The sequence below is a fragment of the Lethenteron reissneri genome, chromosome 10 (assembly GCF_015708825.2).
Source record: "Lethenteron reissneri isolate LAM-NWPU_2019-01 chromosome 10, ASM1570882v1, whole genome shotgun sequence".
Lineage (NCBI taxonomy): Eukaryota > Metazoa > Chordata > Hyperoartia > Petromyzontiformes > Petromyzontidae > Lethenteron > Lethenteron reissneri.
In genome coordinates this window covers 13,496,553-13,523,381 of record NC_083788.1, presented here as the reverse complement: position 1 = coordinate 13,523,381, position 26,829 = coordinate 13,496,553, and the positions used below count along the sequence as shown (strand labels likewise).

Genomic DNA, 26,829 nt, shown 5'->3' with positions numbered 1-26,829 from the left:
GCACAGCGCCCGCTCCGGATGCGGCTCCCCCCTCCCGCACATTCAATTCCGGGTTACTGGCGGCGAGATTGAAACTCGCTGCTGCTGCTGCTGCTGTGGTGATTGTGCTGCTGCTGCTGTGGTGATTGTGGTGCTGCTGCTGCTGCTGTGGTGATTGTGCTGCTGCTGTGGTTGTGCTGTGGTTGTGGTGGTTGTTGTTGTGGCGGTTGTGGTTGTCATTGAGCGAGCGAGCAGCCCCGGCCACCGTCACCCGTCCCAGCAGCCCAGCGACCTCGCGCGTTGCCTCTGGGCTCGCAGCAGGCGAGGAGAATGACTCTTGGCGAGACGGGAGGAGGAGGTGGAGGAGGACGAGGAGGTGGTGACGACGACGAGGGGGGCGAGCTGGAGGCGCTGAGCTGCGTGCTCTACGCCTTCGCGGACGTCGAGGAGGTCCGCCGACTGCTCGCCGCGCTCCCGGGGGCCGCCTCGCAGCCCGCCGACAACGAGAAGATCACCGAGCGGTTCTTCTGTGCGGAACGGGGATGGGGGCACACACACATACACACACATACATACACACATACACACACACACATATACACACACACATATACACACATACACACACACACATACAACAACAACAACAACCGCCATTCGCCACTAAGTGGCGGTGACGTCACCACGATGCTTGTGCCAGGCCAAGTGCACCTTGAGGCCACGTGAAGTGTCGAAAGCCCGCTGGCAGGAGGTCACGGGGCAGACCCAGGTGCCACTGGTCGACTGACCGAGATGACCGAGATGACTGGCTGATGCACCACCTGTGCCCCCTACTGTGCCAACTTGCTGTGCTTTAGCCACCCGGCGCTCCGCTCGTTGTTGTGAGCGTCGCTCCTCCGCCCTCCGTTGTTGTTGGAGGGCGACTGCCTCCAACTGCCCAGTAGCGTCCTTCACGAGCCTCCTCCACTGAGGCCGATCTTGACACCGCTGGTACCAGTCATCGGCAAGTCCACTCAGCTCCACGTCCTCCTGTACCACATCACTCCATCTCTTCTCCAGCCCGTGCCGCGCCCGTCTAGCCCCCTCGATCCGGCCGAACAAAAGCTGTTTAGGCATGCGGTGGCTGGGCATGCGGGCTACATGACCCAGCCAACGCAGCCTTGCCTGCCGGAGGAGCTCACTGATGGGACTTTGCCCAGATCTTTCAAGGATTTGTGAGCTCCTCACACAATCCAGCCTGGTTAAACCCAGGATGGATCGTAGGCAGGCCAGCCTAAATGTTTCCAACCGGCGAAGATGCTCCACCAGGGGGGTCCACGTCTCGCAAGCGTAGAGAAGGGAGGGAATGACCGTGGCCGAGAAGACCTGAAGCTTCGTGCGGAGCGACAGACCAGGTAGCTTCCACACAGCGTTACGCAACCGATGAAAAGATATTGCCGCTGGACTGATTCGGAGTGAGACCTCTGCTGATAGACTGGAGCCGGTCATAAGCATACTGCCCAGGTATGGGAAACTCTCCACTCTCTCCACAACTGCCCCATCACCAATTGGGAGTTGTGGGGGTGGAGTGTCCGATGGTACAAAATACCCAGGCAGGTGCTTGGTTTTGGTGGGGCTGATGGTAAGGCCCCACCTCTTAGTGGCACGCTCCAGTCTCAGCAACAGCGCCTCCAACTCCTCTTCTGAATGAGCAGCTATTACCAAATCATCGGCATACATAACGTGGTTGACCAATAGGGAGCCATCCCTTGATCGCACCCGGGCGTCGATCAGCCTCCCATTATATCTGTACCAAACGGAAATTCCCCCGGTACAGCTATTGAAGGCTTCACGAACTACGCGGTCAAAATAGATGTTAAATAATGTGGGAGCCAGAGGACATCCCTGTCGCACCCCAAGGTGTACAGGGAAAGGCTCCGACTCCCGGCCACGTAGTTTTACCCGGGCCCAGCTCACCATCATGAAGGTCCTTAATGATCGTGAGCAGAGGGTCAGGGACTCCGAAAGCACGAAGAACAACCCAGAGTCCAGTCCTACTGATGGTATCATAGGCCTTGACCAGGTCAATAAAGCAGAGATGTAGGTCTTTTTGGAATTCCCTACACCTCTGCTGTAGCAGACGGACAGAAAATATGGCATCTGTGCAGGACCGCCCTTTCCTGAAACCGCATTGGGGCTCCGCAAGCCCCTCCTCAGCGTGCCTAGCAAGGCGATGTTGAATAATCCTTGCCAGGACCTTACCCGGCACACTGAGGAGTGAGATGCCCCTGTAGTTGTTACAGTCTGTGCGGTCCCCCTTCTTAAAGAGGGGGACCACCAGGGCATCCTTCCAGTCCTGCGGAACCCGTCCAGTGGTCCAGACTGTTGTTATGATGTCATATAGGGCAGTCTGTGCACAAACGCCACCCTCCCTCAGCATTTCGCTTGGGAGATCATCTCTGCCCGATGCCTTCCCTGGTCTCAGACTCCGGATCGCCCTCAGTACTTCCTCAACAGCTGGAACCTCAGCCAGCCACTCACAGGGGGTGACCTCTTCCAATATTTGAGGCACCGCAGCCTCAGCAGGGTTATCCCCACTTTGTGCCATGATGTTTTCCTGGCTGAGAGAATTTCCCTCCCCCAGGACCTCACAGAAATGCTCAGAAAATCTGCAAACCTGTTCCTGGGGGTCGGAGATTGGATCACCGTTTTTTCCTCTAATGATGGTAATAGGTGTGGCGCTGCAGGTTACTTTTTTGATGGAGTTAAATAGTGATTTGTGATCACGGGCCACTGAGGCAGACTCCATCTCCTCAGCAACCCGCGACCACCACCCATCCTTACAACGCCTTACGGCTCTCCGAACTTCCGAGCGAAGGCTGCGGTAAACCTCCTCATTCTCTGACGTGGGATGCTGTAGGCGATGAGAGTGGGCCTGTCGCTTTTTCTCAATTAACCTGAACACCTCCTCTGTCAGCCAGGGTTTCTGGGGAGGTCTGGACCGCGTACCCAAAGCAGCCATTGCAGCTGCATGAGTCACAGTCCTAAACCTCGCCCATTTACCCTCGACATCAGGTGGAGTGGGGGACGATGCCAACCCCAGCTGCAAGCGATGATGAAATTCTCGCTTGCAACTTTCATCAGCTAACTGAGACCAGGCCACTTTTGGTTGGAATGGGATCCTGGGTGTACACCCACCACCGGAGTGGAAGAAAGGCAGGCGCATCTTACAGATGACTAGTCGATGGTCAGAGGACAGATCAGCTCCACGGTAGGTCCTGGTGTCAAGGACATGGGTTCGCATCCGCTGGTCCGTCACTATGTAGTCCAGCAGATGTTCTTGCTTGGACCCGGCATGTATCCATGATGTTGTGTGGATGCGCCGATGCCGGAAGAGCGTGTTGGTAATTACAAGCCCATGGGCTGCACAAAAATCTAGCAGCCTCCTACCGTTATTATTGAGCTGATCTGGCCCATGCCTTCCAATCACTCCAGACCAGGTGTCAGCATCATGACCAACTCGGGCATTGAAGTCACCCAACAAGATGACTCTGTCCCGAGTGGCCACTTTAGCCAGCACCTGTGACAGGAGGTCATAGAAAGCATCTGACTCATCGGCTTTGCTTGCATCCCTCCACGGATGTTCGTCTTCGGTGGGGGCATAAGTAACCACGACCACCACTCCTCGCCTCTGGTTGATGGGAAGGCGAGCCCAAAGTATCCTGGGGCTTACAGCTTCCCACACCTCACCGCCACGCTCCCACGCCCCCTTCATTCTTTTGTTCAGAAGAAGAGCCACACCCTGTTGTTTGGCAGTCTCCTGCCCCGAGTAGAGGACTGTCCACCCCTCATGGTGGCAGGAGCCAGAACCGGTCCACCGGACCTCCTGAATGCCACAGAGATCCAGGCGGTACCGGTCCAGCTCCCGACAGAGGAGTGGCAGCCTCTCCTCCGCAGTGAGCGTTCGAACATTCCACGTGGCCATCCGCAATGGTTTTTTGTTGTTTCTGGAGGAGCCCCGAGGGTGAAAATTCAATCTCCTGGCTCCGCCAAATGGGGTTTGGCCAGGAGACGTCATAAAAGCCTGACCCCCCGGGGCCTCCGGCACAAGCTTATTTGTTACAGGTTTATGTTTAATTCGTGGTTTAGTGGTAATGAATTGAAGGTGGAGGGGTTACCAGCCCCTCACACCCGTCCAGAGCCCCCGTTTAGCCACTGTGGTGGTCACAGACGCCATGAGGGGAGAGGCCAATGGGCATTGGCCCTCCCCCCACAGCAATGTCCACGACAGTGTTGCCCGTCCGGCACCGCGAGGAGGTAGGAGGTTGTTTTGCCGGACACACATACACACACATACACACATACATACACACACACATACATACACACATACACACACAATACACACATACATACACACACATACACACATACACACACACATACACATACATACACACACATACACCCACATACACACACAGATAAAGATCCCCCGTGTAGCCTTAACAGACTGTAGGGGCAAGTGCTGTTAGCGAGCACCTATGAAGGCCGGAACGGTACACGAGGGGGTGGGTGGCCAGCACCACGCCCGACCGCCTTTGTCTCCCCAGTGGCGATGTTTACACACCGCACCAGGTACTCATTTGAGGCTGAGTCGACCTAGGGGAGGCCCAGGACCGGTTCAGACACACGTACATACACACATACACACACAGCATCACGGTGGCTGTTAACTACCTCGCCTGATATACAGGAGGTCGTGGGGTTTGATCCCGAGCCTGACGCCTGCTGCTGTATATTTGGAGTTTGCGTCTCTCATCATCATCGTGACGGTGGCTCGGAGATGTTAACTAGCTCGCCTGATATACAGGAGGTCGTGGGGTTCGATGCTGACCCTGTCTGATGTATATTTGGAGTCTGTGTCTCATCATCATCATCGTGACGGTGGCTAGGAGATGTTAACTACCTCGCCTGATATACAGGAGGTCGTGGGGTTAGATCTCGACCCCTGACGCCTGCTGCTGTGCAAATTTCCACAAGACGCTTCTGAAAACGCGCACTATAGACAGCTCTGTGGGCCTTACCTGGTAAAGTAAAATAGTTAATAGTTGAACACACTTACACCACTCGTGACGCGACCACACGCGCGTGATCATCTAACGAGTGCGGGTTTCATGTCGATACTACAACGATGTAACAACAACAACGACGTCGGCTCGTCAATGCCCCCCCCAACCCGTGGCGTTTAGCGACCAGACCACGACGCAGTTTCGCCATTGAACTCGTGAACATGCTGAGGTGGAGGGAACAAGCCGACAGAGAGAGAGAGAATGTCGTCGTCGTCGCCTACAGAGTTGTCATTCAGTTTGGTTACGATGAAGCAATGCCGTGGCTTGTGATTTCAATGTCGGTAGGGTCGTGTATTTATTTAGTCGGGGAAAGGATCTGGCGGCCCATGGCGCAATCCCATTAATTGCCGGGATCCAGAGCTGCAGTTCGTTTAGAAACATATTCTGGTCTCGTTTTAGGTGTCCCGATGGTACTGTTTCTCATTGTGTTGTCTGTCTCGTTTGTACATGGCATAAGAATATGTATAGAATCAGTAATAATCTTAATAATAACAACAATGTACAGCCATAGGCGGAGTTTGACTTGTATATTTGGGAGGGGCAGGGGTTCGATTTCCCCCTCACTTTCGGAATCGCGGGTGAATATCATTAATTTCATTAATTTGTAGTCTTAAATGTAAATTTCTGAAAATAAATTAAACAAAGGTGTCCAGTTTGTGAGGGTGTACAGCCCCTTGTCACTCCACTGCTGGATGTAGGCCTCGCCACGCCACGCTGGTCAGTGCACGTGGATGATGATGATGATGGCAGCAGCGAGTTTCGATGTCAATGGCTTTTGCTGCACTGCGGCGGAACAGCGAGACAAGCCAGCCTACTGCGTCCCTTGCATTGTGATCAAGTTGGGAGTAAACTCCATGTCAATGCTCTGTTCGGCAAATGGTTAATTTTAAATGAGAATATCAGGAACGATGCAATAGATACGCAGGCAATGTCTCATGTATATATCTGTCTCGCCACGTAATTAAAAAAAAGAATTTCTTATCATGGGAACTCCTTTGCCAGTGTCAAAATATAATAGGTTTTCCACTTTTTTCTGGCAACAAAACTGGTGTTAAGATGTTAAAACACCAAACTGAAACCCTTTGCAAGGAATCATGTCTGCATAAACCACAGATACTTGTGGTCAGAATGCAAACAACATACTCGGATAGTATATGCATTGTCTTTGAAACTGATTGGTCCACACCAGCACATGGGAGGTCCCATGATGTAGCTGTCAGAGCATGTTTTTTGTTTGTATTTTCACCACAAGTATCTGTGGTTAATGCAGACATGATTCCTTGCAAAAGGTTTCAGTTTGGTGTTTTAACATCCTAACACCTGTTTTGTTGCCAAAAAAAGGGGAAAAACTATTCTTAAAGTATTTCTAACTCAACCCATCCGCCCCACCGCCTTGTGGGAGTGCGTAATTTCCGCCGCATTGATTCAATACAAGCAAGAACCGGACCCACGAAGACCATAGAGCCGGTGGGTTGTGGACAGATATTTGAAGGAGAGGTTGTCTTCACAACGACGCTCATGATTGGTTTTACGTGTTATAGAATTTCGTGTTGACCAAGGACCCATATATCCTGCTGATGATATGTTGTAACTGGTCCAGAGTTTGCTTGTCTTGAATCAATGCTGCTGAATGTATTCTTTTACAGAAGGCTGCGGGGCCAATGGGGTGTGTAAGACATACTTTAATATTTTTTTTAAAGTGGCGAGATCAATACATGAAGAAGTCATTGCTTTTTTATTGTTTTAGCTAATGTATTGCTATTTGTTCCCATGCAGTGATAATGAGCAAATACCAGGAGCAGCCACACTTACTGGATCCACATTTGGGTCAGTATATTCCTCTTCAGCGTACACGCCACTTCACCTTGTGTATCACATCATTGCCGTGAGGTCTTCAATAAAGGCGTTTGGATAATTCGCTCCTGTGAGTCGGTTGTTTGAATGATTTTAGTTTAAAACGACAATGATAATGACATGTGCTCTTCTTGTGATTGATAAACCTTGAAACAGAAAATGAAATCCCACAACATTTGCACCTCATAGCAATGTATAAACCTCTGAATTCTTTACATTTATTCTCGGATGTGTTTGGTATTGACGGAGTGAAAATGAAAGTGTAGGTTTTCGTAGCCAATGATAGGATCCCTATTTTGTTTTTGGGTTAAGCCACGCGGTAGTTTTATGACAATATTTTCGTTATTAACGACTAGAATTTTGCCATAACACTATTCAATAAGCGCAGAAAGTTGAGTTATAATTGCCAACTCGCAAGCATTCTCTCTGCATGCATCAGGCAACAGATCACTCAGCCACTAAGCCACATGTCGTGCACACAGTGTTGTTGACAGAGTGGATTCTGGACTTGATGTTGCCTATGGTGAGGTCCGAAGACTCGCCTGACCTCATGCACATCACCTGCAAGTTCCTGTACATAATCTCCAAGGTATTGATTCTCATGGACCCACTGCCCTCTGGATATGTAACCTTCTCATGCACCATTGTCCCACTGGTGGGCTGCTATGATTTATTGGCATATCAGCCGCAGTGCACGTGCCTCTCCTGGGTAAATAAGCGGAACAATAATGCTTAAAAACGTGTTGGTGCATGCAGTCCTCTGAATAGGACTCCATCTAGCGGTGGAGAATGTGACTGCTTCAGCAGGAAGCATTGGGTAAAGCAGAGCTTGGAATTCAGCTTGTGCAAGCTGGGTTACCAATGTAATGGACATGATTAGAATTATTGTGAATAAATTAGATTATTTGGTTTTCCTCTTGGGCATTGGCTAATACCATGTCCACGCACTGCTAATATCCTGGGTTCAAATCCAGGCTAACTCACGATTACACCAAGTGTAGCGAGTTAGTCATCTCAGCTCGGTCATAAATGACTGCACTAAAAACAAATTGCGTTCAAATTATTTTGCACTTGCCAATATTAAGTTTGTTTGCCACGATTGACACCTGGGTAGTATGGTGAGAAAAGACGCAGCATCTCCAGTGTAAAAACTAGCCAATTGAATATGAATCGCAGAAATATTTCTGTGATATCCCCTTCCAGGGGAAATATTTTAACGTGGGGTGGTGCACTACTTTAGGTGAGCGTTTCTAAGTGGAAAATTCTCTGTCTCATGGCATGACACTCCTAAGCACAATTTTAATGTAGTTGAAATGTAACCGGAATTGAATGACAAACTTATTCCCCCCCCACCCCACCGCCCTCTCTGATTTATATAAACGCCTTAACTCTGGCTTCTCTCCCACTTCAGCAAAACATGTTCTTGCTGTGGTTGTCACACCTGGTGATGATTGCTTGTGTTGCAATCGAAACGCCGTGATTTAATTTATTTATTGTAATTTTATTTTTTCACCTACGTGACTTTACCGAAAGAACCAAAGAGTATGGATCCTTGCAGTCACGAAAACGTCAAATCTAGAATGACTTAAGACAAATGACCTAATTTGGAAAATGCATTTAGCAACATCACCCCTTGGTGGCAGACTATACCCATTTGCAGGTCGATGCTGTGTACACCTCGTGCCGCAAATGGACAGCTGCCAGTGGGGGTGCCTCAGACTGAACTGCCGCAAGCAATTGTAATGTTTGAGATGGCAGCTCAAGTGAGATTGTTGTGCCAAGTGGATTAATGGTGGTACTATGGATGAGATATCACGATGATGGTGAAGGTAACATGTGGAATCTAGCATGTTAATCCCGTGCCTCGGGATTGCAGGTGCGCACCTACAAACCCTTCATCCGTTTGTTCCCGCACGAAGTGGCGGACTTTGAGCCAGTGCTGGCTCTGCTCGAGGCTCAAGACCCCATGGATCGAGAGGTGAGTTGGCACACAGACTCCCACCGTCCAGGTTGAGATGCATATTTATTGGCCGTCTGTTGGCTTCAGCTTGTTTAATTTTTTTGCTGTTGATCCAATTACACTGCAAGGGAAGTTACTGGCAAATAGTTAAACCACTTAGTTGTGATTCATTACTTTGCATTTGCTTCCATTGAAGCTGATGATCATGACCAACGCAGCATGGATAATATCACAGCCATTAGCAGTGCACTGCTGTGGAATCAGCAGCAGTTCCCAACCTGTGGTACGTACGTGGCTCCGGTGGGGGGGGGGGTACGCGCGTGACACCATGAACCATGAGGTGGTCACGTGGGGTATGGGGTCCCTGAGCAGTGTTGATTTACGTGTGTGCACTAGCAATTCTACAGCTATATACTTATCTGTTCCATGGCATTTGTAGAACCCATGTGTTCTGCGTATGCTCTAGTTTTTCACATTTATTGAGGTGTTATTTCAGGAGTACTAGATTAGTCTTCGCTCCCACAAACACATCTCTGCAGCTTTGCACATCCGGGGAATCTCAGCCTTTCCTCTTGCCTTCACGGTGATGGTAAGTGACTCAGCGTAAACTGTATAGTAGTGATTTCTTATTTATATGTAGTGGAAAATAATACATTTAATATTTAGTTGCTATTAGGTGGAAATTCTACATGTAAATTGGTCTTACCCAAAAAATTATTTTGAATCATGAGATTGGGTTCGAAGAATTGACGTGTTAAGTTATGCATAAATGAAATAAAAATGTAGTAATTGTGCAATCATTGAATAAAATAAAAAATAATCATGCGGATATGGGGCACAGCGACAGCTGATCGGCCACTAGACCGGGCAGCTGCGCTTGACCCGTCGGGGTAGCCCCGGACAATCGAGGAACCATTGTCTCTGGGCCCTGGTGTCATGTGCGTTGCAGACGTGGCAGACGCGATACATCTTGCTGCTGTGGCTCTCCATGCTGTCGCTCATTCCCTTCGACCTGACGCGCTTCGACGGAGCGCTGCCCGGGGGCGTGAGCGGATCCGAGCGCAAACCCGTGATGGAGCGCGTCCTCGACGTCGCCAAGGTGCTTCCTCCGCCGCCAAAACAAAGCCATGCTCGTCGTTACTAAACAAGGCAGCGCTTAGCAATAATCATCATCATTTGCACTGAGTAGGCGCCTTTCACAGTGTCCCAAGGCGCCATGCTTGACAAGTACAAGGATAATAGAGAAGGAGCCGGGTGCCAAAAATAAGAGCCATATTGAAGAGGACCTTTTTTTTTAAAGAGATGTGTTTCTACTCGGGGCTTAAAGATATCAACACTATTGGAACCTCCTTTGCCAGTAGCAAAATATGAGAATTGCTTTTTTTACCCTTTTATCTGGCAACAAAACTGACACCTTTTTTACAAGGAGTCATGTTTGCATTGACCACAATACCTGCAGTCGGAATGCAAACAATACCAACAACTCTGATAATGCATGCACTGTCTTTGAAATTGATTGGTCTACACCCGAGACAGCTTTCCTTAGAGCCTAGTCTCACATGGTGTTGGACCAGATGAAGCCAAAAGGCGCACAACTCAAAGACAATGCAACGATCAGAGTATGAGAGCTCGGGGATATCGACACTGTCGGAGAGCCACCATAGGCAGATCTTAAAGACATTGAAGGGGAATAAGATGGTATAATGAGACGTTAAAAGTGAAACTGAAAATTATCGTATAATGTGGCGGATTTGTGAGTCCAAGAAGTAAAAATTCGAGCCAATGCCACGTATTAGTTCCAGCCACAACCAGCACACCGCATCCACCATGCCTCATCTGCTCGTCATACGGCACTTACTGCAGTCGTTGCATGCAAACTTTATTTCAATTGACACTGTTTGGAACGACAGTCGTCGTGAGCTGCAGTTGTGTCCGCCTGTCTTTCGGTTGTTTCGTCGGCTAATGGCTTTGTTTCCTCGTGCTTCTGGAGCAGACGTACCTCGTGGTGACAGATTCACCCAGAAATGCCGCCGCAACCCTCGTGGCAAAGTAAGTGAGTGGAATTGAGCGAGATATCCCAAATCCATCATGGGTACTTTAATTAAGAAATCATTCTGAGTGACCGCCAGCCATACGTGGTGGTCCACTGTTAGGAGTACCGTATTCTCTCGAATAAAAAAACATGCTTTGTTTCCCTGCAGTTTAAAGCAAAAGTTAGGGTGCGTCTTGTAATCCAGAGAATGCGTTTGTCTTCTGGAAAGACGCGTGCTAATCTAGACGTTCAAATCATCTTCCAGAAGAAGCTTCTCCAAAGCAATGTCTTACCAACCAGAGGACGCCACCAGCCGCTCAGCACACTGAATGTTTAACCCGGTCCAAGATTTTCTTAATTCTAGATTTGAAGCTTTCGTGACTGCAAGGATTCATACTCTTAGGTTTTTTGGTTAAAGTCACGTAGGTAAAAAATAAATAATAAAAATAAATCATAAAAATAAATAATAAACCAATACTGCTGAAGTGATGCACCCCGAGAAGAGCGTATGGCTGGTGGGTTGTGTAAAACATGTTTTGTTATGGGGGGGGGGGGAGAGGATGCACATTGTAGGATCATAGCGTTGGCCACCAGGTGGCAACATTTTGTAAGGTTTGGCTTTAGTGTGTGATGCTTAGAAATGGAGATGCTTCCATATCAGCCTTTGTGGCTCATTGAGCCAAAGTAATGGTCTCTAATATAATAAGTTGGACCTGAAGTATTTTACAGGATTCTCTGAAGTTTAGATTAAATACATACGGTGTATATACAGTGCCGTGTACATGAGCGTTTTGAATATGAGAATACAACGCAAATTGCAGCCCTTTGCCAATCCACTGCTGGATTTAGACCTCACCAAGCCATGCCAGCTTTGGACATTGTTTAACCACACGTCACTCTCCTGATCGTCACTCCCCTGATCGGTGATAGTTGGTGAAATATAATATTCAAAGGTCTAAGCTGTTAATCATTAAATTAGTGACATTAGTGCGTTGTACAAGTTTTCTAGATAAATTGACAGAACGGTCTTTATATGAGGTCATCCTTTTCTCACAGCATGTGTGTTTATACGTGTTACAGATTTTAAAATAAATAATTTCCCACTACTGGTACACTAATGCCCAATTGCAGGTGAGGTGCTGAAGCCACCTTGTTCCACACAGGGACAGCTGCCACTGGCGGTTCCCTTTCTAATGTTTGAGATGAGATGCAATGTAAGTGGCTGATTGCGTGTCAAGTGCTTTGAAACGCCCCAGCGTAGAGGAGGGCGCCATATCAAAAACAACAACAAAAAACTCAACGCGTTTGTCAATACCACCGTGGCCACGTAATGAAAATTTTTTCTAAAAGGTGACATTTCCGGCAATGGCCCTTCTTCACGGTGCGTCGGTGAACAAGTCGCTGTCGTTTGTCGTGACGCGATGATGTCGGTGGCGGCAGGTTTGTGACCCGACCGGACGTGAAGCAGAAACACCTCCCGCACTTCATGGATTGGAGCTTATCGGCACTGAGCAGCATGGAGATGGGGACCCTGGAGCAGGAGGCGAGGGCTGATGGCATGCTCCGCTCCCTGGTAGAGAGCACTTTGCTCGGCTCGCAACAGCGCAACAATTGCACGCATCTTTACGGCGCTGTACAATTATTCCCGTTCTTGCACGCGATGGCAGCAATAGGTTCAGGAGCTATATTGCAATGTCGAGTTCTGCTGGCCACGACGATAAGCGGGCATTCAGGATAGAGTTTGTGTCGTTTTGCTGTTCCCTCTTCCGTATCTAGTTGTGCTGCAGTTTGTCGACTGTTGAAATCATTGATTCATCCATGAGATTATTCTTGGATTATTTATTGGATAAATTAATAATTGGATTAATTACTTTAGATTCGTTCGATTTAATTAACAGACTCCACGCACGGGACTGGTAGAAGCGCATTTCAAGTACAGGGTTGATATGCGTTGAGGATATCGTCGTCATTGCTCATCATCACCGCGCCACGCTGGCCGCCGATTACAATCGTTTGCATAAAAAGATTTAAAATAAATAAATTAATGTCTCTGATTAATGGGCTCAGCACTGAAAAATTATAAAAGGCACGATGATCCGCATATTAGTTTTAAAGTATACGCAAATTTGTGGGGTTTGTTTGGGATGAAAGTAACTCACCGATGTTAATTTTCTAAATCATCCATCAGAAAGCCAAACGAACGCAAATGCCCGGATGCTTGACCTTATGCGAAACTCACACTCACCCATACACGCACGCACATGCACACGCACAACCCCCCCCTGCGCCTACCCTCTCTTAGAGCAGAGACTCCAACCCCTTAGGGCCGAATAAGAAGGGCAAGAGCTGAATTTGACACCTCTGCCAGAGCATGCAGTGCTGCAGGCGTGCGTAGACTGAGGCCATAACGTGTGCAAAAATACACCTGTCACATGGGAAAATGTACGATCACTCAAGGTGTCTCTGCAGAGGAAACAGAAGGGTGGCCCTGGCAGTTTTGCATCTCAACGCATGTTTTGTTGGAGACCTTGGCGATCGCCGTGACCGTGAGCTCACTCGCAGCCTACCAGTAGGCCGCCGTGCTTAGCGCCGGGCTGCAGCGCGTGGTGTCAGTGGCATGTGCGCAAGCAAAAAACAACCAAGTTGATAGACGGAGATGTTTGTTTTTCAAAACTTCGGGCTTTGATAATTACTTTTCGTTCGCCTGACGGAGTGTGCGAAAAAGCCAGTCAGTGCTTGCGAATTCCTTCGGGAGATCTTTAACGTCTACTGTGAAGCACACGGCGTGTAGTACAGTACTATTACAGTTATTACACCTGCAGTAATAATGAGGCTGGCCGCTGGATTCAAGCTGTGAACCTCTACAATAAATAAGCGGCGATCGCACTACCACGAGGCCATGTCACCCGCCTACCAACCAACAAGGTGCACAGTATTGTGGTATCCTCCCATGGTCCCTGGCATGGTGCATATTTGATCCCAGCAGGTCTTATTTTAAGAAGTGGCTCTGGACTGGCATTGAGCCCAGCAACATTGAACTCTGTATATAATTAGCAACCGGATTTGTGGCAAGTCAGTTCATGTCAGACACGACTTATATCTCGTGAATTAAATGCTCTAGAGTTCATGACAAAATTGACATGTGAAACCTTGGCACGGATCCTTAAGCATGAGGCGCTTCGTTGATTGATCTTTTGTTGATTATAATCGATACTTACTCTCACGATATCTGCACCAAAGTGCGTCCGTAAGTATATTACTGTATATGTAATTCAAAACGTTTAATGTGCAAGCGATCGGGCTCGTAGAATGGACGAGACATTAAAAAAGACAGAACGTGCAAAACGGATGGCGCAAACGAGGCATAAAAGCGTCGATTCTTGACCCAGGTTCGTGACCGAGAATCGTGACAATCGATCCGTGGATGGATGGGGAGGTGGGTCATGACATACTTGCTCAGCATCGTGACTCGCAGGCATCACGTAGGCCGTTCGCATATCTCAGAGAGGCTGGGGGAAAGGTGAATTAGGGCTGCAGAGAAATGCTAGAAAGACTTTGAAATGACGTGGAAATTTATCATTTTGTGCGTTGCTATTTTATTTTTTTGGACGGGTTCCTCTTGGTTGTGCGCTCCCTGGGGGCTGTGATATTGACGCAGCAGCGATTTCAGCAGCACTTTGCCCTCACCTCCAGTGAGATGACACACACACCCATCGCACCAAACCCTCCACCTCTACCCGCATTCTCCTCCATGCGCAATCTTCACAGCTGTAAATGTGTCACGGGCGCTATTAATCACTCGCTACAAAGAAGTCCCCAATTTGACAATCCAGGGATCAGCGAGCAATGATGAATCGATTTGCCATTTAAACGTAAGACTATTTAAAACTTCACATTACACACCTATCATTTTGGATGAAAAGCCCCCTCGTGCGTACGAGTTGTTTTGATTTTTGGTGGCTTTTTTTGATCAGGGGAAGAACATTTATCATTTTAATGTTTTTTTTTCATGATTTGAGGTTCAGCCAGAGTGAACATTATTGATTCCTGCTAATGATGAGTTGTGGTTTTTCAGAAACTCTGCGTGTGTCCATAATGACATGGAATGGGTTCACCAGCTAGGACAATTCAGCACCCATTAGAATTGTTCGAAAGAACACCCATCCGTGAGAAGGTTTTAGTCGAGATCGCAAAGAGAGCAACGAGGCCATTGCCTTTTTGAGGAACCCGTCGCTGTGTCTCGCTGGTGGCCGGGTCACGTGACCCATGCTGCGAGCCATCATCCCATGGCCAGTCTCCCAGCGGGAAAGACTTGAGAGCCTGCTTTGTGTTTGCGAGTCACAGTTCATGAGACGAGAGTGGTACTTTCCCCCAATGGGAGGGAGTTAGGTTGTCTCAGGACACGGTCGGGTTGATTAATGGATCTGTCTCCGAAAGTTCGAAAAATGATTAATGTTTCTCTCAATGGGGGCGCGTATTGACGGTTAATACGCCCACAGTATTAACCAGGGTGGACGCGAGTTTCGATCCATGAACCTTTACGACAAGCGGCGAGCGCGCTCCTCGCCGGGCCGTGTCGCCACTCATGTGAAGTCTCTGTCAGCGTGTGACAGCTTGGAAATGAGATTATAACGCGAACGTGGCGCGTCATCTCGTAATTGGTCACTCTGAACAATCCACGGAGACTTCTGCATTGTGAGCGCTCTCTTTTGATTGACAAATTTTTTTTCTACCCGCATTATGAAATTTGTCAGTCAGACATGTTCAGGCTTACTGAACTTAGATGTCACCTCGTCTTCTAATTATTATTTTACCTTAAAAAGTAGCATGACTAGGTTTGCACGGAGTCACTTATGAGTGATTAAACCTGAAGGGCGCTTCTGAAATTCGCACATTTCGATTCTCGTGCTATTTATGCCATAAACTATGCAGGTGTTTTTCATTATTTTTGTTCGATAGCCTTTTTATGTTTTGTCTTTTCTGCCAATTTATGCCAAATGTGCTCTCGTTGTCATGAGCAGTGCCGTCCCACGTGTCAAAAACCAGGACTGTTAAAACAATCTTCAAGTGACCTTGGGGGACACACACTTCCCCACAAGCCCTGCCATGTGGCGGTCAAACTGATATTATTTTTTTAATTCCCAGATTTTTAATTTCCAGATTCGGCCAAATCCAACTGCACAAACCAAATGTAATATGACGGGGTTTTTTGCGTTCAATCATCGGTGACTGCACTAAGACCATCAATTCGTTGTTTGTGAGAACCCATTTTTTATCATGGGTGGCTGCCCAGATTTAAACCCAGGATCTCAGCCGGTGCTGACTTTGACCTCTGAACCACCTCCCGCATGAAAGTCTGTTGGCGGTATGGTTCATGTTTATGGCGGGGTGCTCTGCTTCCCGTGGCCACCTTACGTTATATATTGTGAGACATCCTGCGTTTTTTTTTCAGGCCCAGATGTTCAAGCATGGAAAGAGAGACGATTTTCTACCGCACGGTGAGCACAAGATAAAAAGAATATCGAAACGAGTTGTTGAGGACACCTTTATACTTCCTTTTGCTTCCACAGCCGAGGAAAGTCTTCATTCTGCATAACGTGTGTATGTTGAACTTATTTCGCACCATACATAGTCAACCATGCAAATCTGAGGTGCATGATGGGGCCACTCATGATGCAACCATCCCCTCCTCCCCCAACCCGCAATGACGACCATGGCGAAGTATGGTCTGATAACAACTCCTGCAATGGACACGGCGTCAATTATTATTTGATCATAACGGGTGAGCAGGGCCGTGGGCTATACGGCTTTATCAACGCCACCGCAGCCACCGCTTCACTTACAACCGCGCGACCATTGCTGTCTCCCGTAGCGTCGGTGGTGCTGCGGTGCGTGGTGAAGTGCAGACTGTTGGAGGCGAGCAACACGAACCTGCGCAAGCTCTCCATCAAGCTGGTGCAGCGCATCGGACTCACCTTCCTCAAGCCCAAGCTGGCCGCGTGGCGGTGAGCGCTCGCACGAAGACAAAGATCCCCCGTGTAGCCTGAACAGACTGTTGGGGCAAGTGCTGTTACCGAGCACCTGTGAAGGCCGCCACGGCACAAGAGGGGGTGGGTGGCCAACACCACGCCCGGTCGCTTTTGGTCTCCCCAGTGGCGATGTTTACACACCGCATTGGGTACTCATTTGAGGCTTAGTCAACTTAGGGGAGGCCCAAGACCGGTTCAGATCATTGTCACTGGTGTTGGCCGTGAGCGGAAATCGAACTCGGGTCGCTGGCTTCATAGCGCAGCGTGCTAACCACTGCGCCACCGCTCCCCACACACGTGCACAATGTTACCTACATACTCTTAGGTTTTTTCGGTAAAGTCACGTAGGTAAAATATATTAGTCCAGTATCTTTGCGTAGAAATCATCACGCGTAACTTTTAATGCCAAAGACCAAAGCATGACCCCACTCAGATCGATGCGAAATTGGCGTGTTTGGATGCTTATTGGTTTAGTGATGTCACTGGAGACTTTAGCGCACCGGGGAAGACCAAGAACGGTGATTGGTTGTACACGCATGGTCAAAATATTTATGGAGTTCACTGATTGGCTGACCTGATAACGGCAGAACGAATCCCACAGACGAGGATTAGGCTCGCAACTAAACCAAAACGATGCTGAGCGTACTAACATCGGCGGATGCGTTTCGGCGGCGCTCGCGACGCAGGTACCAGCGCGGCAGCCGCTCGCTGTTGGAGAACCTGCAGGCGCCAGGGCAGCAGCAGCAGCAGCAAAGCCCCCTCATCGTCTCCTCGCAGGCCTCCGCGGCACCCCGAGCCAATGACGGCGACGACGGTGACGATGAGGATGACGACATTCCGGAAGAGATGGAGGGGATCATCGGTACGAGAGCGAACTGCGCGTGCCGTGCATGTCGGGAGTCACCTAAACTGTTTTCATCCAAGTCTTAAGAAAATGCAAGCTATATTTTGACAATTTTTATCCGGCGTTTCGCTGGCGATGACATCCAGATTAATCAGAGTTGTTAACGAGAACTCGGCTCAATCCGCGATACACAGCACGTGAAGCCGCGAGATGATGTCGGGTGTCGTGACATCATTGGGGATGGGGGGTGGCGTTGGCAGGGTGCAGATGCCAAAACTCATCCTTGTACCGCTGGTTTTAATCTCTCAAGTTTTGGGAAACCCTTTGATAAATGTGTCCGTGTTGCTTTCGGATTGTGGTCCCCAATCGCAGCACAACAACTTTATACGAAAGGTCAAAGCTAATGCTTTAACACTTTCAACATTAGTCGGAAAGTGTTTTTTGTCTATTTTTTTCAATTACCACGGTGACTTACAACGCCACCATGCCCACCTAACAAACATGCCCATTTGTTATTTTGTAAAAAAAAAATGTTTTACACGGCCAGCAGTCGAGGGCGGGGGGTACCGCCCCATCTGAGACGCTCACAAATAATTGTCCCTTTTGGCAAGCGACTCGGAATGTCTCCGTTTGTCCGGCGGCGACGCGAGACAGAGCGGCTGACAAGGCGTTTCCTCGTGGTGGCGGCGCCCGAGTGCAGTGGCCTCTTGAGGTCCCCGACGCCCCGGGGCAGAGCGCTCGATTGCCCCTCTGACGGACACTTGCTTGCCACTAATGGCTGTCAGCGTGGCGGGGGAGGTCGGGCAGGTGGGGGCGCCCCGAGTGGCGGGCCCGGGACCGTCATTCACGTGGCCTTGACGTGTCCCGGGGCCATGAGTTGGTCACGCGAGCCTGCCAGCCCGGCCCGGGAAACCGGTCGGGGCGGCCGCCGCGTCCCGAAATACGCACGTCCACCGCGGCGTCTGTGCCCCGTGCGGCGGCGCTGTGCGGCCGCGAGGGTGACGGCTGCCGCGCTCGCTCGCAGCAGCATCGGGAGCAGCAGCGCGGACGCTCGTTGAATTAAAAGCGGATTATGACTTCACGACTGACTGCGCTCGAGGGTCCAGTGTTAGCCGAGAGCTTTGCCTCTGCGTCAGTGTGGGCGGCTTCTTTTTGTTGTCTTCTTCTTCTCCAAATTCATTGCACTGTTGACTCAGAAGGGCAAATCGTCGCTTTTGCCGTGAATTTTCTTCCCGAGGAATTTTCACACAGCGCTGACATCAAACAACTCGTGGGGTTTGTCGCGGTCAGCGCTGCCTTGCTCTCCACCGTGTTTGCGGCGCGATGTCCGACGTTTCGCCCCGCGCACCGGGACCGCGAAACGTTCTGGGCGTAGTGTGGGGCGACGCCCGCTCCCGCTCCGTCCCGCACGGATATTTGTTTGTGGAAGGCAAGTTAAAATTGCGTGAAGTGAATTCGCCGCCGCTCTTCATGAAAATAGTGACGGTCTCGTGGACGAGCTTTGAAGGTGGCCATGCGAGCGACCTCCGCGAGTGTGGGGGCCACACGACCGCTCCCATGGGAGACCGTATCTGCATTCACGCGTCCCCCTGTCCACGCAGCAGCGAGGGTCAATGGGAAACCCTGCTGCTGCGTCTTCCCCTCCTGGCTAATTGCGAACAAAGCCTTGCGGCAGGCCGCTTGTGAGAAATGAGTTGCGCCGCAGGCTACACGGTCTAAAATTGGCGGGAAATTCCGAGCCGTGGCCTTGAAAATACTCGCCCGCAAGTTTCAATTGGAATGTGCATGTCGACAGTGATGCGCCTCCAGAAGATCCACATCCATCGCCGTCTGCAGGACATTTCTAATCCCATTGGTTTCCAGTTCTGTGTTGTGCTCAGTGACACGTTGGCCCCCGGCAGGGCCTTTGTGGAGATTTCAGCGACGCGCAGTAAAGGTTTTCACTTGGTCCCCACCGCACCCTTGACCTGTTGCTGTTTTGTGAACGGCAGCAAAGCATCGGCCCTCTCTGTAAGTTGGCCGTGAATAGCGCCCGCACTCGTTAAAATAATAATAGCACTAGCCGATATAATTGTTGCACCTTTCACACATTCAAAAACCCATTCGGCTTCAGTGCGACAATGTTACCTCCCCGAAAACATCTCCACATGTTGAACAATCTGCACCGCCTAACTAGAATTGCATAGGCTTTTTTGTAAACTACCTGCCTACAGCTAATAGGCATCAAGAACTTCAGCTTGTGAATAGGTGTGTTGCTTTGATGTCATCTTAAGAGAGAGACAGCAGAGATTGTCATTTTGACAGTAAGTAGTCCACACGTCTTATGCCACTGAAAGTTGTTTAAATATCAAATAAGCGAAATGTCTGTCGGCAACCTTTACCGGAATACTTCCAATTTGGTCGATTCCCCCATCATCAGATCCCCTCAGAGTTTTAGTGCCGACGATGGCACTTGCCTCTCGTCTCGTGGCTCGGTTTATTTTGTGACCTTTGCCGATAATCTGACCGCGTTGATTGTCAAGTCAGCGCACACAATCTCATGTTCACCTGTGAGCTAATTCTAAATGCGTCGCTCGCCACAACAACCGATCACGTGCACCCTCGTGCCTACTCACCGGGCGCGTTCACTACTCCTCCGCTCCACGTTCCCCCCCCCCCCATCGAGCTCTTGTTATCCTGCGGCCTCCCGGCACGTTTGTGCTTCGCCCAGTCGGAGTGGAGTATACGTGTGGTGTTGTGTACAGGTGGCTCAGCGGTACACCGAGACGCTAGCAACGGGAAGGTTGTGAGTTCAAATTCCGGTTGGGAGTGACTCAGTCCATTGTCCCTCCATGGTTGGTAAAAATTATTAGCACTCTGTATGTAATTTGTCAGTGGTTATCCTGCAGGTAGACTCATCCCTGCCATGGGAATGTGGAGTTTCCCACCACCGGCTCGGGGCTGTAAAAGAGAGATGAACACCGTGGTGTCAACACTCATTGAGCAAGATGTCAAACGTTACTTTATTTTTTTTATCAGTCCGATTCGTGATGAAGGCCTACATGTCGATGATAGGGGTGGTTGAAATGTACTTGACCATACCGGTCAGTGTGGGTGAGTATAGATAGATTCAGATATCCATGGCCAGGAATCAAAGTCCGGTTCTCAGTGCGGTGTTTTCCAAATGAAAAATATTAAACTGGAAATTTCTCAATTGGGATTGTACATACCGATCATCGCCCTCTAACTACGAAAACTTGGCAGGACCCTCTTGAAAAAGAGTCACGAGACAAGCAGTATCGCAACAGTAATATAACTATGTCAATATAATAATGTCAATATAATAACAATGTCAATATAACAACAACAGTAATATAATAACAATGTCAATATAATAACAACAACAGTAATATAACAATGTCAATATAACAACAATGTCAATATAATAACAGTTCGCCGCACTTGTCGGGAGCACCAGCGGCAACACGTCAGATGCCACGGAGCGAGATGGCCAGACAACATAGCTACTCCAACCGGACAACATAGCTACTCCAACGGGAGCGCACGTTGCACGCGCTGCAGAGCCGTGTAGGCGCCGCCACGAAGCCCTCCAGAGGAGCGCCACGCGAGGCGTTGGTCGAGCCTCGCCAGGAACACGCGGCGGGTCGCCGCGGCCCGGCGGAGAAGCTCGCGGGGTTCACTTGTGGTGCGACGGCGCCGCTACGGTGCCGCTACGGGGCCGCGACGGCATTGCGCGCTCACGCAAGCGGCGGTTTTCGATGAGCCGGCGTTTTTTTTTCTTTCTGCCGCCACAGTCAGAGCTGCCATTTCACTTCAGTGATTGCCCCCCGTCGCAATGTAATTGTCTGTAATGGACTTGGCCTTTTCTCTTCACGTGGAGCACAATCGTTTTGATTTCCCCGGAATGTAAACTAACTTGACAGCCCTAAGACACGTTACATTTCCAGTGACATTTGCGAATGCTTTGGGTGACGTGACCAGTGGCGTTATGAAGATATCCTCATCTGGTTGGGAAAGAAAAAAGAATGAAACGCATGCTTGTGCTGGGCTCTTTGTCACTACCAATGTTTGCCGGAATCCATCTGGTGGGGCGCCGTTTGCTTGCCATCATAGCACGACTCCAGGACATTTTCAGATTTTTGGCAACCGCGTGATGACGCTGGCGGTGTTAACTACCAGCGAGGCGTCTCGTACCCAGTTGTTAAATGCGGTGCTGTTGAAGCGGTGATCAACTTGGCCGTGTTGGTTCATCGTGTGGCAACTCGACTATTTGGCTGCGTCGGGTGGTGGAGGGTTCACGACACAACATTTTAGTTTCGCGATCCATCCCAAAAATCCCAATTACGCCATCATTACGTCGATAGCGAAAAGCCTGCTTCGTGTTAGAAATGTGGATTTACACGTCGGTTAAATAATCGCACTCCTCTCCGGCATGTGCTTTGCAGAGCATCTGCTGTCTGGCTTGAAAGACAAGGACACCGTTGTTAGGTGGTCGGCTGCCAAAGGGTGAGTTTTGATCGCATACCCCCCCAATGCACCTCGACAGCTTGAGAAACAATCAAACTTTTCCACAGGATGTCGCACTTACTCGAAACTCCTTGCGATTGCATGATGTTGGTCGTTCAAATCTCTTTAAGTGGCCAATAATCGTGAATTATGTGATAGCAATTTTAGATGAGTGGGGGTTATCAAGTAATTCACTCATTAGCCATAAAAGTGAATTAGTACGGCTAAAGTTTTGCTACCCACGGGGGTACCAGCTTTCACTCTGGCCCATGAGCTACTATGCTGAGGCCGTGCCGAAAGTGTTGAGACGCATTTAGATGATGCGGAGGAGCCGTGCCCTCATGGTCAGAATCTAAATCTTTATTTACACTGGAGCAATCCGATGAGCTATAAAGCTCTTTTTCACAGATGCTCAGTCCGGAGTGCAAAGTATAGGAATGGAACACGGTGCACTGACGTCACGCGCAACAAATGCTTTGTTCTCCTTACCCCTGGCCCTGCTTGGCCCCGAGGTACATTCATATGTCTTCTCGTGAGGCCAGCGTATCACGGTGTGGTTCCGGCTCTGCGTGTCAAATTGCCAGTGAAAAAAAAGCACCCGTAGTAACGTGAGGGCCCTGGTCTGGCTCGGCTCGGACGTGCCGGTGGAAAACGTGTTTTGTTGTTGCTTGTGGCAGGATTGGACGCGTGACGGGGAGGCTTCAGAAGGACCTGGCTGATGACGTCGTGGCGTCCATCCTGGAGTGTCTCAGGTACCGCTGCGAAGCCTGCTCACCGATGTTGCGCACAACGCTTGCTGCACGTGTGCAGGGTCGGACTCGCAGATCACTGAAGCGATCCATTGCCGCACTGGTTTCATAACTCCACTAAACGGGCTAACACGACAATGGTTGATGAAAAAAAGTCCCCCTCCGTACACACGCGTGCCGCTGGACGGGAGGTGTTAGGCGGAGCTTGGCGACGTCAAATTTGTAATTATATATGCATTGTGTTGGGTGTGGCTTTTCGGGGGTATCCCACCTCTCTTTCGAACATGTTGGTTGGTGGTGACTGTTCATGGGGAACAGCGGTGGTTCCGTGATTAGCTCACCGTGCTACCTGGCTACTTGTGTTCAATTCCCAGCCATGGCTGACATCAGTGGCTCGTGAAATCTGAGCCGGCCCTATGTCCCCTTTCTTTCGCCAGCTGGCACCGGTCCAGCGTGGTCAAGTACGGTCAAACAACCCTCCCACAGCTGACACAGCATGGGGGAAGGCCGAAGTCGAGTAGTGTATTGACAAACGTCTGTCAATTATTATTGTTTTGATGACGATGTATTCATGGGAAAGGGGATCAAGCAGGATTGTGCCTTGTCACCTCTGGGCCTCGGTCAGTTGTGTTTGTGCCATAAGCAAACTGCTGTTGACATATCAGTGTCTAAATTCATCATAAGCCATGTACACTGATGTTTCCAATTTGTTGACATTAGAAAGCGCAACGTATTACGCTGCATGCTGTGATGCTCACAAGCACACGCATTTATTAGCGATGTGTTCCCGAGTTTTGGATTAGTCCAAGAAAAAAGTCGCCAACTCGTGCCTAGATGTACGACATTTTGGACGATCCGACAAAAGCATTTGCTTGGGATTGATCCGATAACCTGACATCAAAGGACGTGACGTCACTTTCGCGATGTCACTTACGCGCTTTTGCCGACAAAATTAATGCTGCGTGACATCGGGTGATGTCATCGTTGGCACGAAGATATTAAATTGGTAGGTAATGGAAGCGATCAGAAAGTCTGAAAGAGATACAGTGTACATTGCGTACCATACTCATGATTGTGTTTCTTTTTACCGCATTCTGTTTGTAAAGTGGTGCAGCCCTGCAGTAGCTCTCTCTCTGGAGCAAACTCTAGAGAGCCCATCTAGAGGTTATTTTGGCCTACTCTTCCACACTTTACCTGTCCATCGACTGACCGTGGTGAGTCCACTTACGCTGCCGGGTGGACAGAGGCCGGGGCGGGGGAAGAGGGGCATTTAAGAAACTTGCATCGTCGTTTCGGCTGTCGTGCCAGGAGGTCGGTTCGACCCGGCGACTTTCTGACCACAAGCCCAGCAGCAGCCTGCTGCCCCATCGACGTGACCGTATGAAGGTTAATGAATAAGTCGTTGTGGGGGCTGTGAAGCCTGGAATATATCCTACGCGCTCCTAACACACGGTCTTGGCAGCCGCACGCCCGTTCATATGACGGCGCACGGTCATTAGCGTAACAGGCTGGGGAGCGGGAGGGGGACGGGGGGAAATAGCAGTCACATGTTCGTGCCCTGGGAGTCCGGGTTGGTCGTGGTGCAGAGCTGGCCAGCCAGAACTGGCCACGGTGCCACTGGTCTGTGCTGGTCCGAGGTAGTCGTGGCCAGGATTTTCGCACGTGGAGTGAGTGGGGGGGTTAGCTGAAAGAAGAGCCGTGATGTCCATGGGCATTACATGAGCGGTGAGGAGCGTTGTGCTTAATGAGCGTCGTGGAGGTCAGACGGATTGACCGTGGCTTATTATGACGTTGAGTAAGTGTATTAGGTTAAACGACATTCTTGTACGTTATCAGAGAGTGCCGCACACTAAACAGCACTTTTAATGAGCCTCTCATTTTAAAGATGGCACCACCTTCATTGCATTACGAGAATATTGGTTGAGCTTGAGCAGGTGGGTAGAGAGCCTTGCACATTACCGTATGTAACTGTGCTATTTTCATTTTACCAGGTAAGGTCCACTGAGCTATATTGCTCTTTTTTTAGAAGCGACCTGGCCACAAATTATAGCTCAAGGAAGTGGCTTATCACGTGCAAATTTTTAAATGTGGAGTGAAAAACCGGAGGACCCGGAGAAAAATCCACACGACCACCATGGGGAGAACATGCACACTCCAAATATAAAGGCATCACCAGGGTCGGCATCGAACCCACGACCTTCTGTATGTCTCGCCACCATGGCACGCTTGACAGAGCCATCCTTATTTGTGCTTTCCTGTTGACTGACCCTACGAGACGAGATGACTCTTACGGGCGGCAACGACCCCAGGAATGGATTTCTGCGTTCACATGACCAGAATCGGGACCACCCAAATTCCACGGGGGGAGTGGGGGGGGGTTTATTTAGCCTAACGCAGGCTGTTGACATTAATCACAGTGCGCATTGCGAACCTCGTGAGTTGCGTGTCACTCGCTTGTGACGCTCCCGCTGTGGTGGCGTTTTGATGTTGTTCTAACGCGTCATTTTGCAGTGGGCCATCTCGATGCTCCGTTCGTTTGAACATTATGAAAATGGAACGATGGTGTGGGGCTCTGCCTTGTACAAACAAATAAATGTCAAGAAAGAGCATAATTTTTACTTGGATGGAAGATTCCTCCATCCATCAAAATGTTGCAATGTTTATAGCACTTGCGATGCGGTAACTTATACGATCTGCGATTTCACAATCGAGCTTAAGAGGTGTTTCAATTTCTTACTTATGTACTTATACCTGCATTTTTAATAACCCATGCACGCTATTTATTTGACATTGACGCAATAAGGATATGTAGTAACATGCCGGGGAGGTTATTTGTTTAATCTGCAACTCGCATGATGTTGAATGTTAATTAATTTAAACTTTCATAGGGACCTGCAGTCATGTTCTTTTCTTCATTTGGCTATCGCATGGAATGCACACAGTGGGATAGAGCTCTGCACTATGATCCCAGGGCCCTCAGTTCAATTCCCACCCATGGCTAACATCAGTGGCGAGCGATTCCCTGAACCCGTTCTGCAGACCCGCCATGCCTACGTCTCCTGCACTTCGGCAACCTGCACTGACCAACGTGGCGAAGTATGGTCAAACCAATCCCCACGACCCTGATGTAACGTGGGGAGACCTTCCAGCAGTGACTGACAAAAGGTTCCGCACACTCGTGTTCATTTTCCTCTTCATCAGCTGGAATTATGCGTTTCCGCACGTGATGTCCACATGCGTTCCCGCCACCTCTCGTAGCCTTCTCTGCTGTCGTAATGGTTAGATCCCATTGTGCCAAGACTCTGTCTGCTTGGTCGATCCACCTGGTCCTGATCTTTGCATATGGCCCTCGGATGTCTTCGTAAACACCTGTGATGCTTCCAGTGTGTCAGCTGTTTAGTTTGTTATTGTACTGTATTTAGTCTTCTCTAATGTCACCCTTCCTCGTGCAGCTGGGAAACTCTGTGGCGGGGCAGCAGATTCGTATCTTAATTGCTGCGTAGAATGCTCGTGGCCGAGTTTCTGCGTTGATGTTTTTTTGGTCCCAAGATGGTAAAGTGCAGTCAGCCCACGCAGGAATTTAAAAGCACTCGGGCTGCAGACTGGAGAAGCAACTTAATGGAACTTTTTTTTTACGATGCGGCTGTTTGCGTCCAGGGAAATTAATTACAATTTCGATGCCTGGGCATGAAACATTACCTCTTGCTTAGCACTATGACACCCTCTAATATTTAGCCCTTATTCAGATATTAACGTAAAAAACAC

The 26,829-nt window shown here is 49.4% G+C and overlaps 1 protein-coding gene across 1 annotated transcript in view; it reads left to right on the top strand.

The window, feature by feature from the left end:
- Positions 1 to 38: 38 nt before the first annotated feature.
- Positions 39 to 26,829, top strand: part of TBCD (tubulin folding cofactor D) — a 119,533-nt gene continuing 92,742 nt past the window's right edge. The window contains exons 1-12 of the mRNA XM_061549520.1: positions 39 to 508; positions 6,867 to 6,917; positions 7,439 to 7,533; positions 8,821 to 8,922; positions 9,854 to 10,003; positions 10,898 to 10,953; positions 12,377 to 12,509; positions 16,389 to 16,434; positions 16,809 to 16,941; positions 17,652 to 17,827; positions 22,255 to 22,315; positions 22,993 to 23,067. Of these exons, the coding sequence (XP_061405504.1) occupies positions 310 to 508; positions 6,867 to 6,917; positions 7,439 to 7,533; positions 8,821 to 8,922; positions 9,854 to 10,003; positions 10,898 to 10,953; positions 12,377 to 12,509; positions 16,389 to 16,434; positions 16,809 to 16,941; positions 17,652 to 17,827; positions 22,255 to 22,315; positions 22,993 to 23,067 (1,277 nt within the window). The 5' untranslated portion in view covers positions 39 to 309. The remainder of the gene's footprint in view (positions 509 to 6,866; positions 6,918 to 7,438; positions 7,534 to 8,820; positions 8,923 to 9,853; positions 10,004 to 10,897; positions 10,954 to 12,376; positions 12,510 to 16,388; positions 16,435 to 16,808; positions 16,942 to 17,651; positions 17,828 to 22,254; positions 22,316 to 22,992; positions 23,068 to 26,829) is intronic.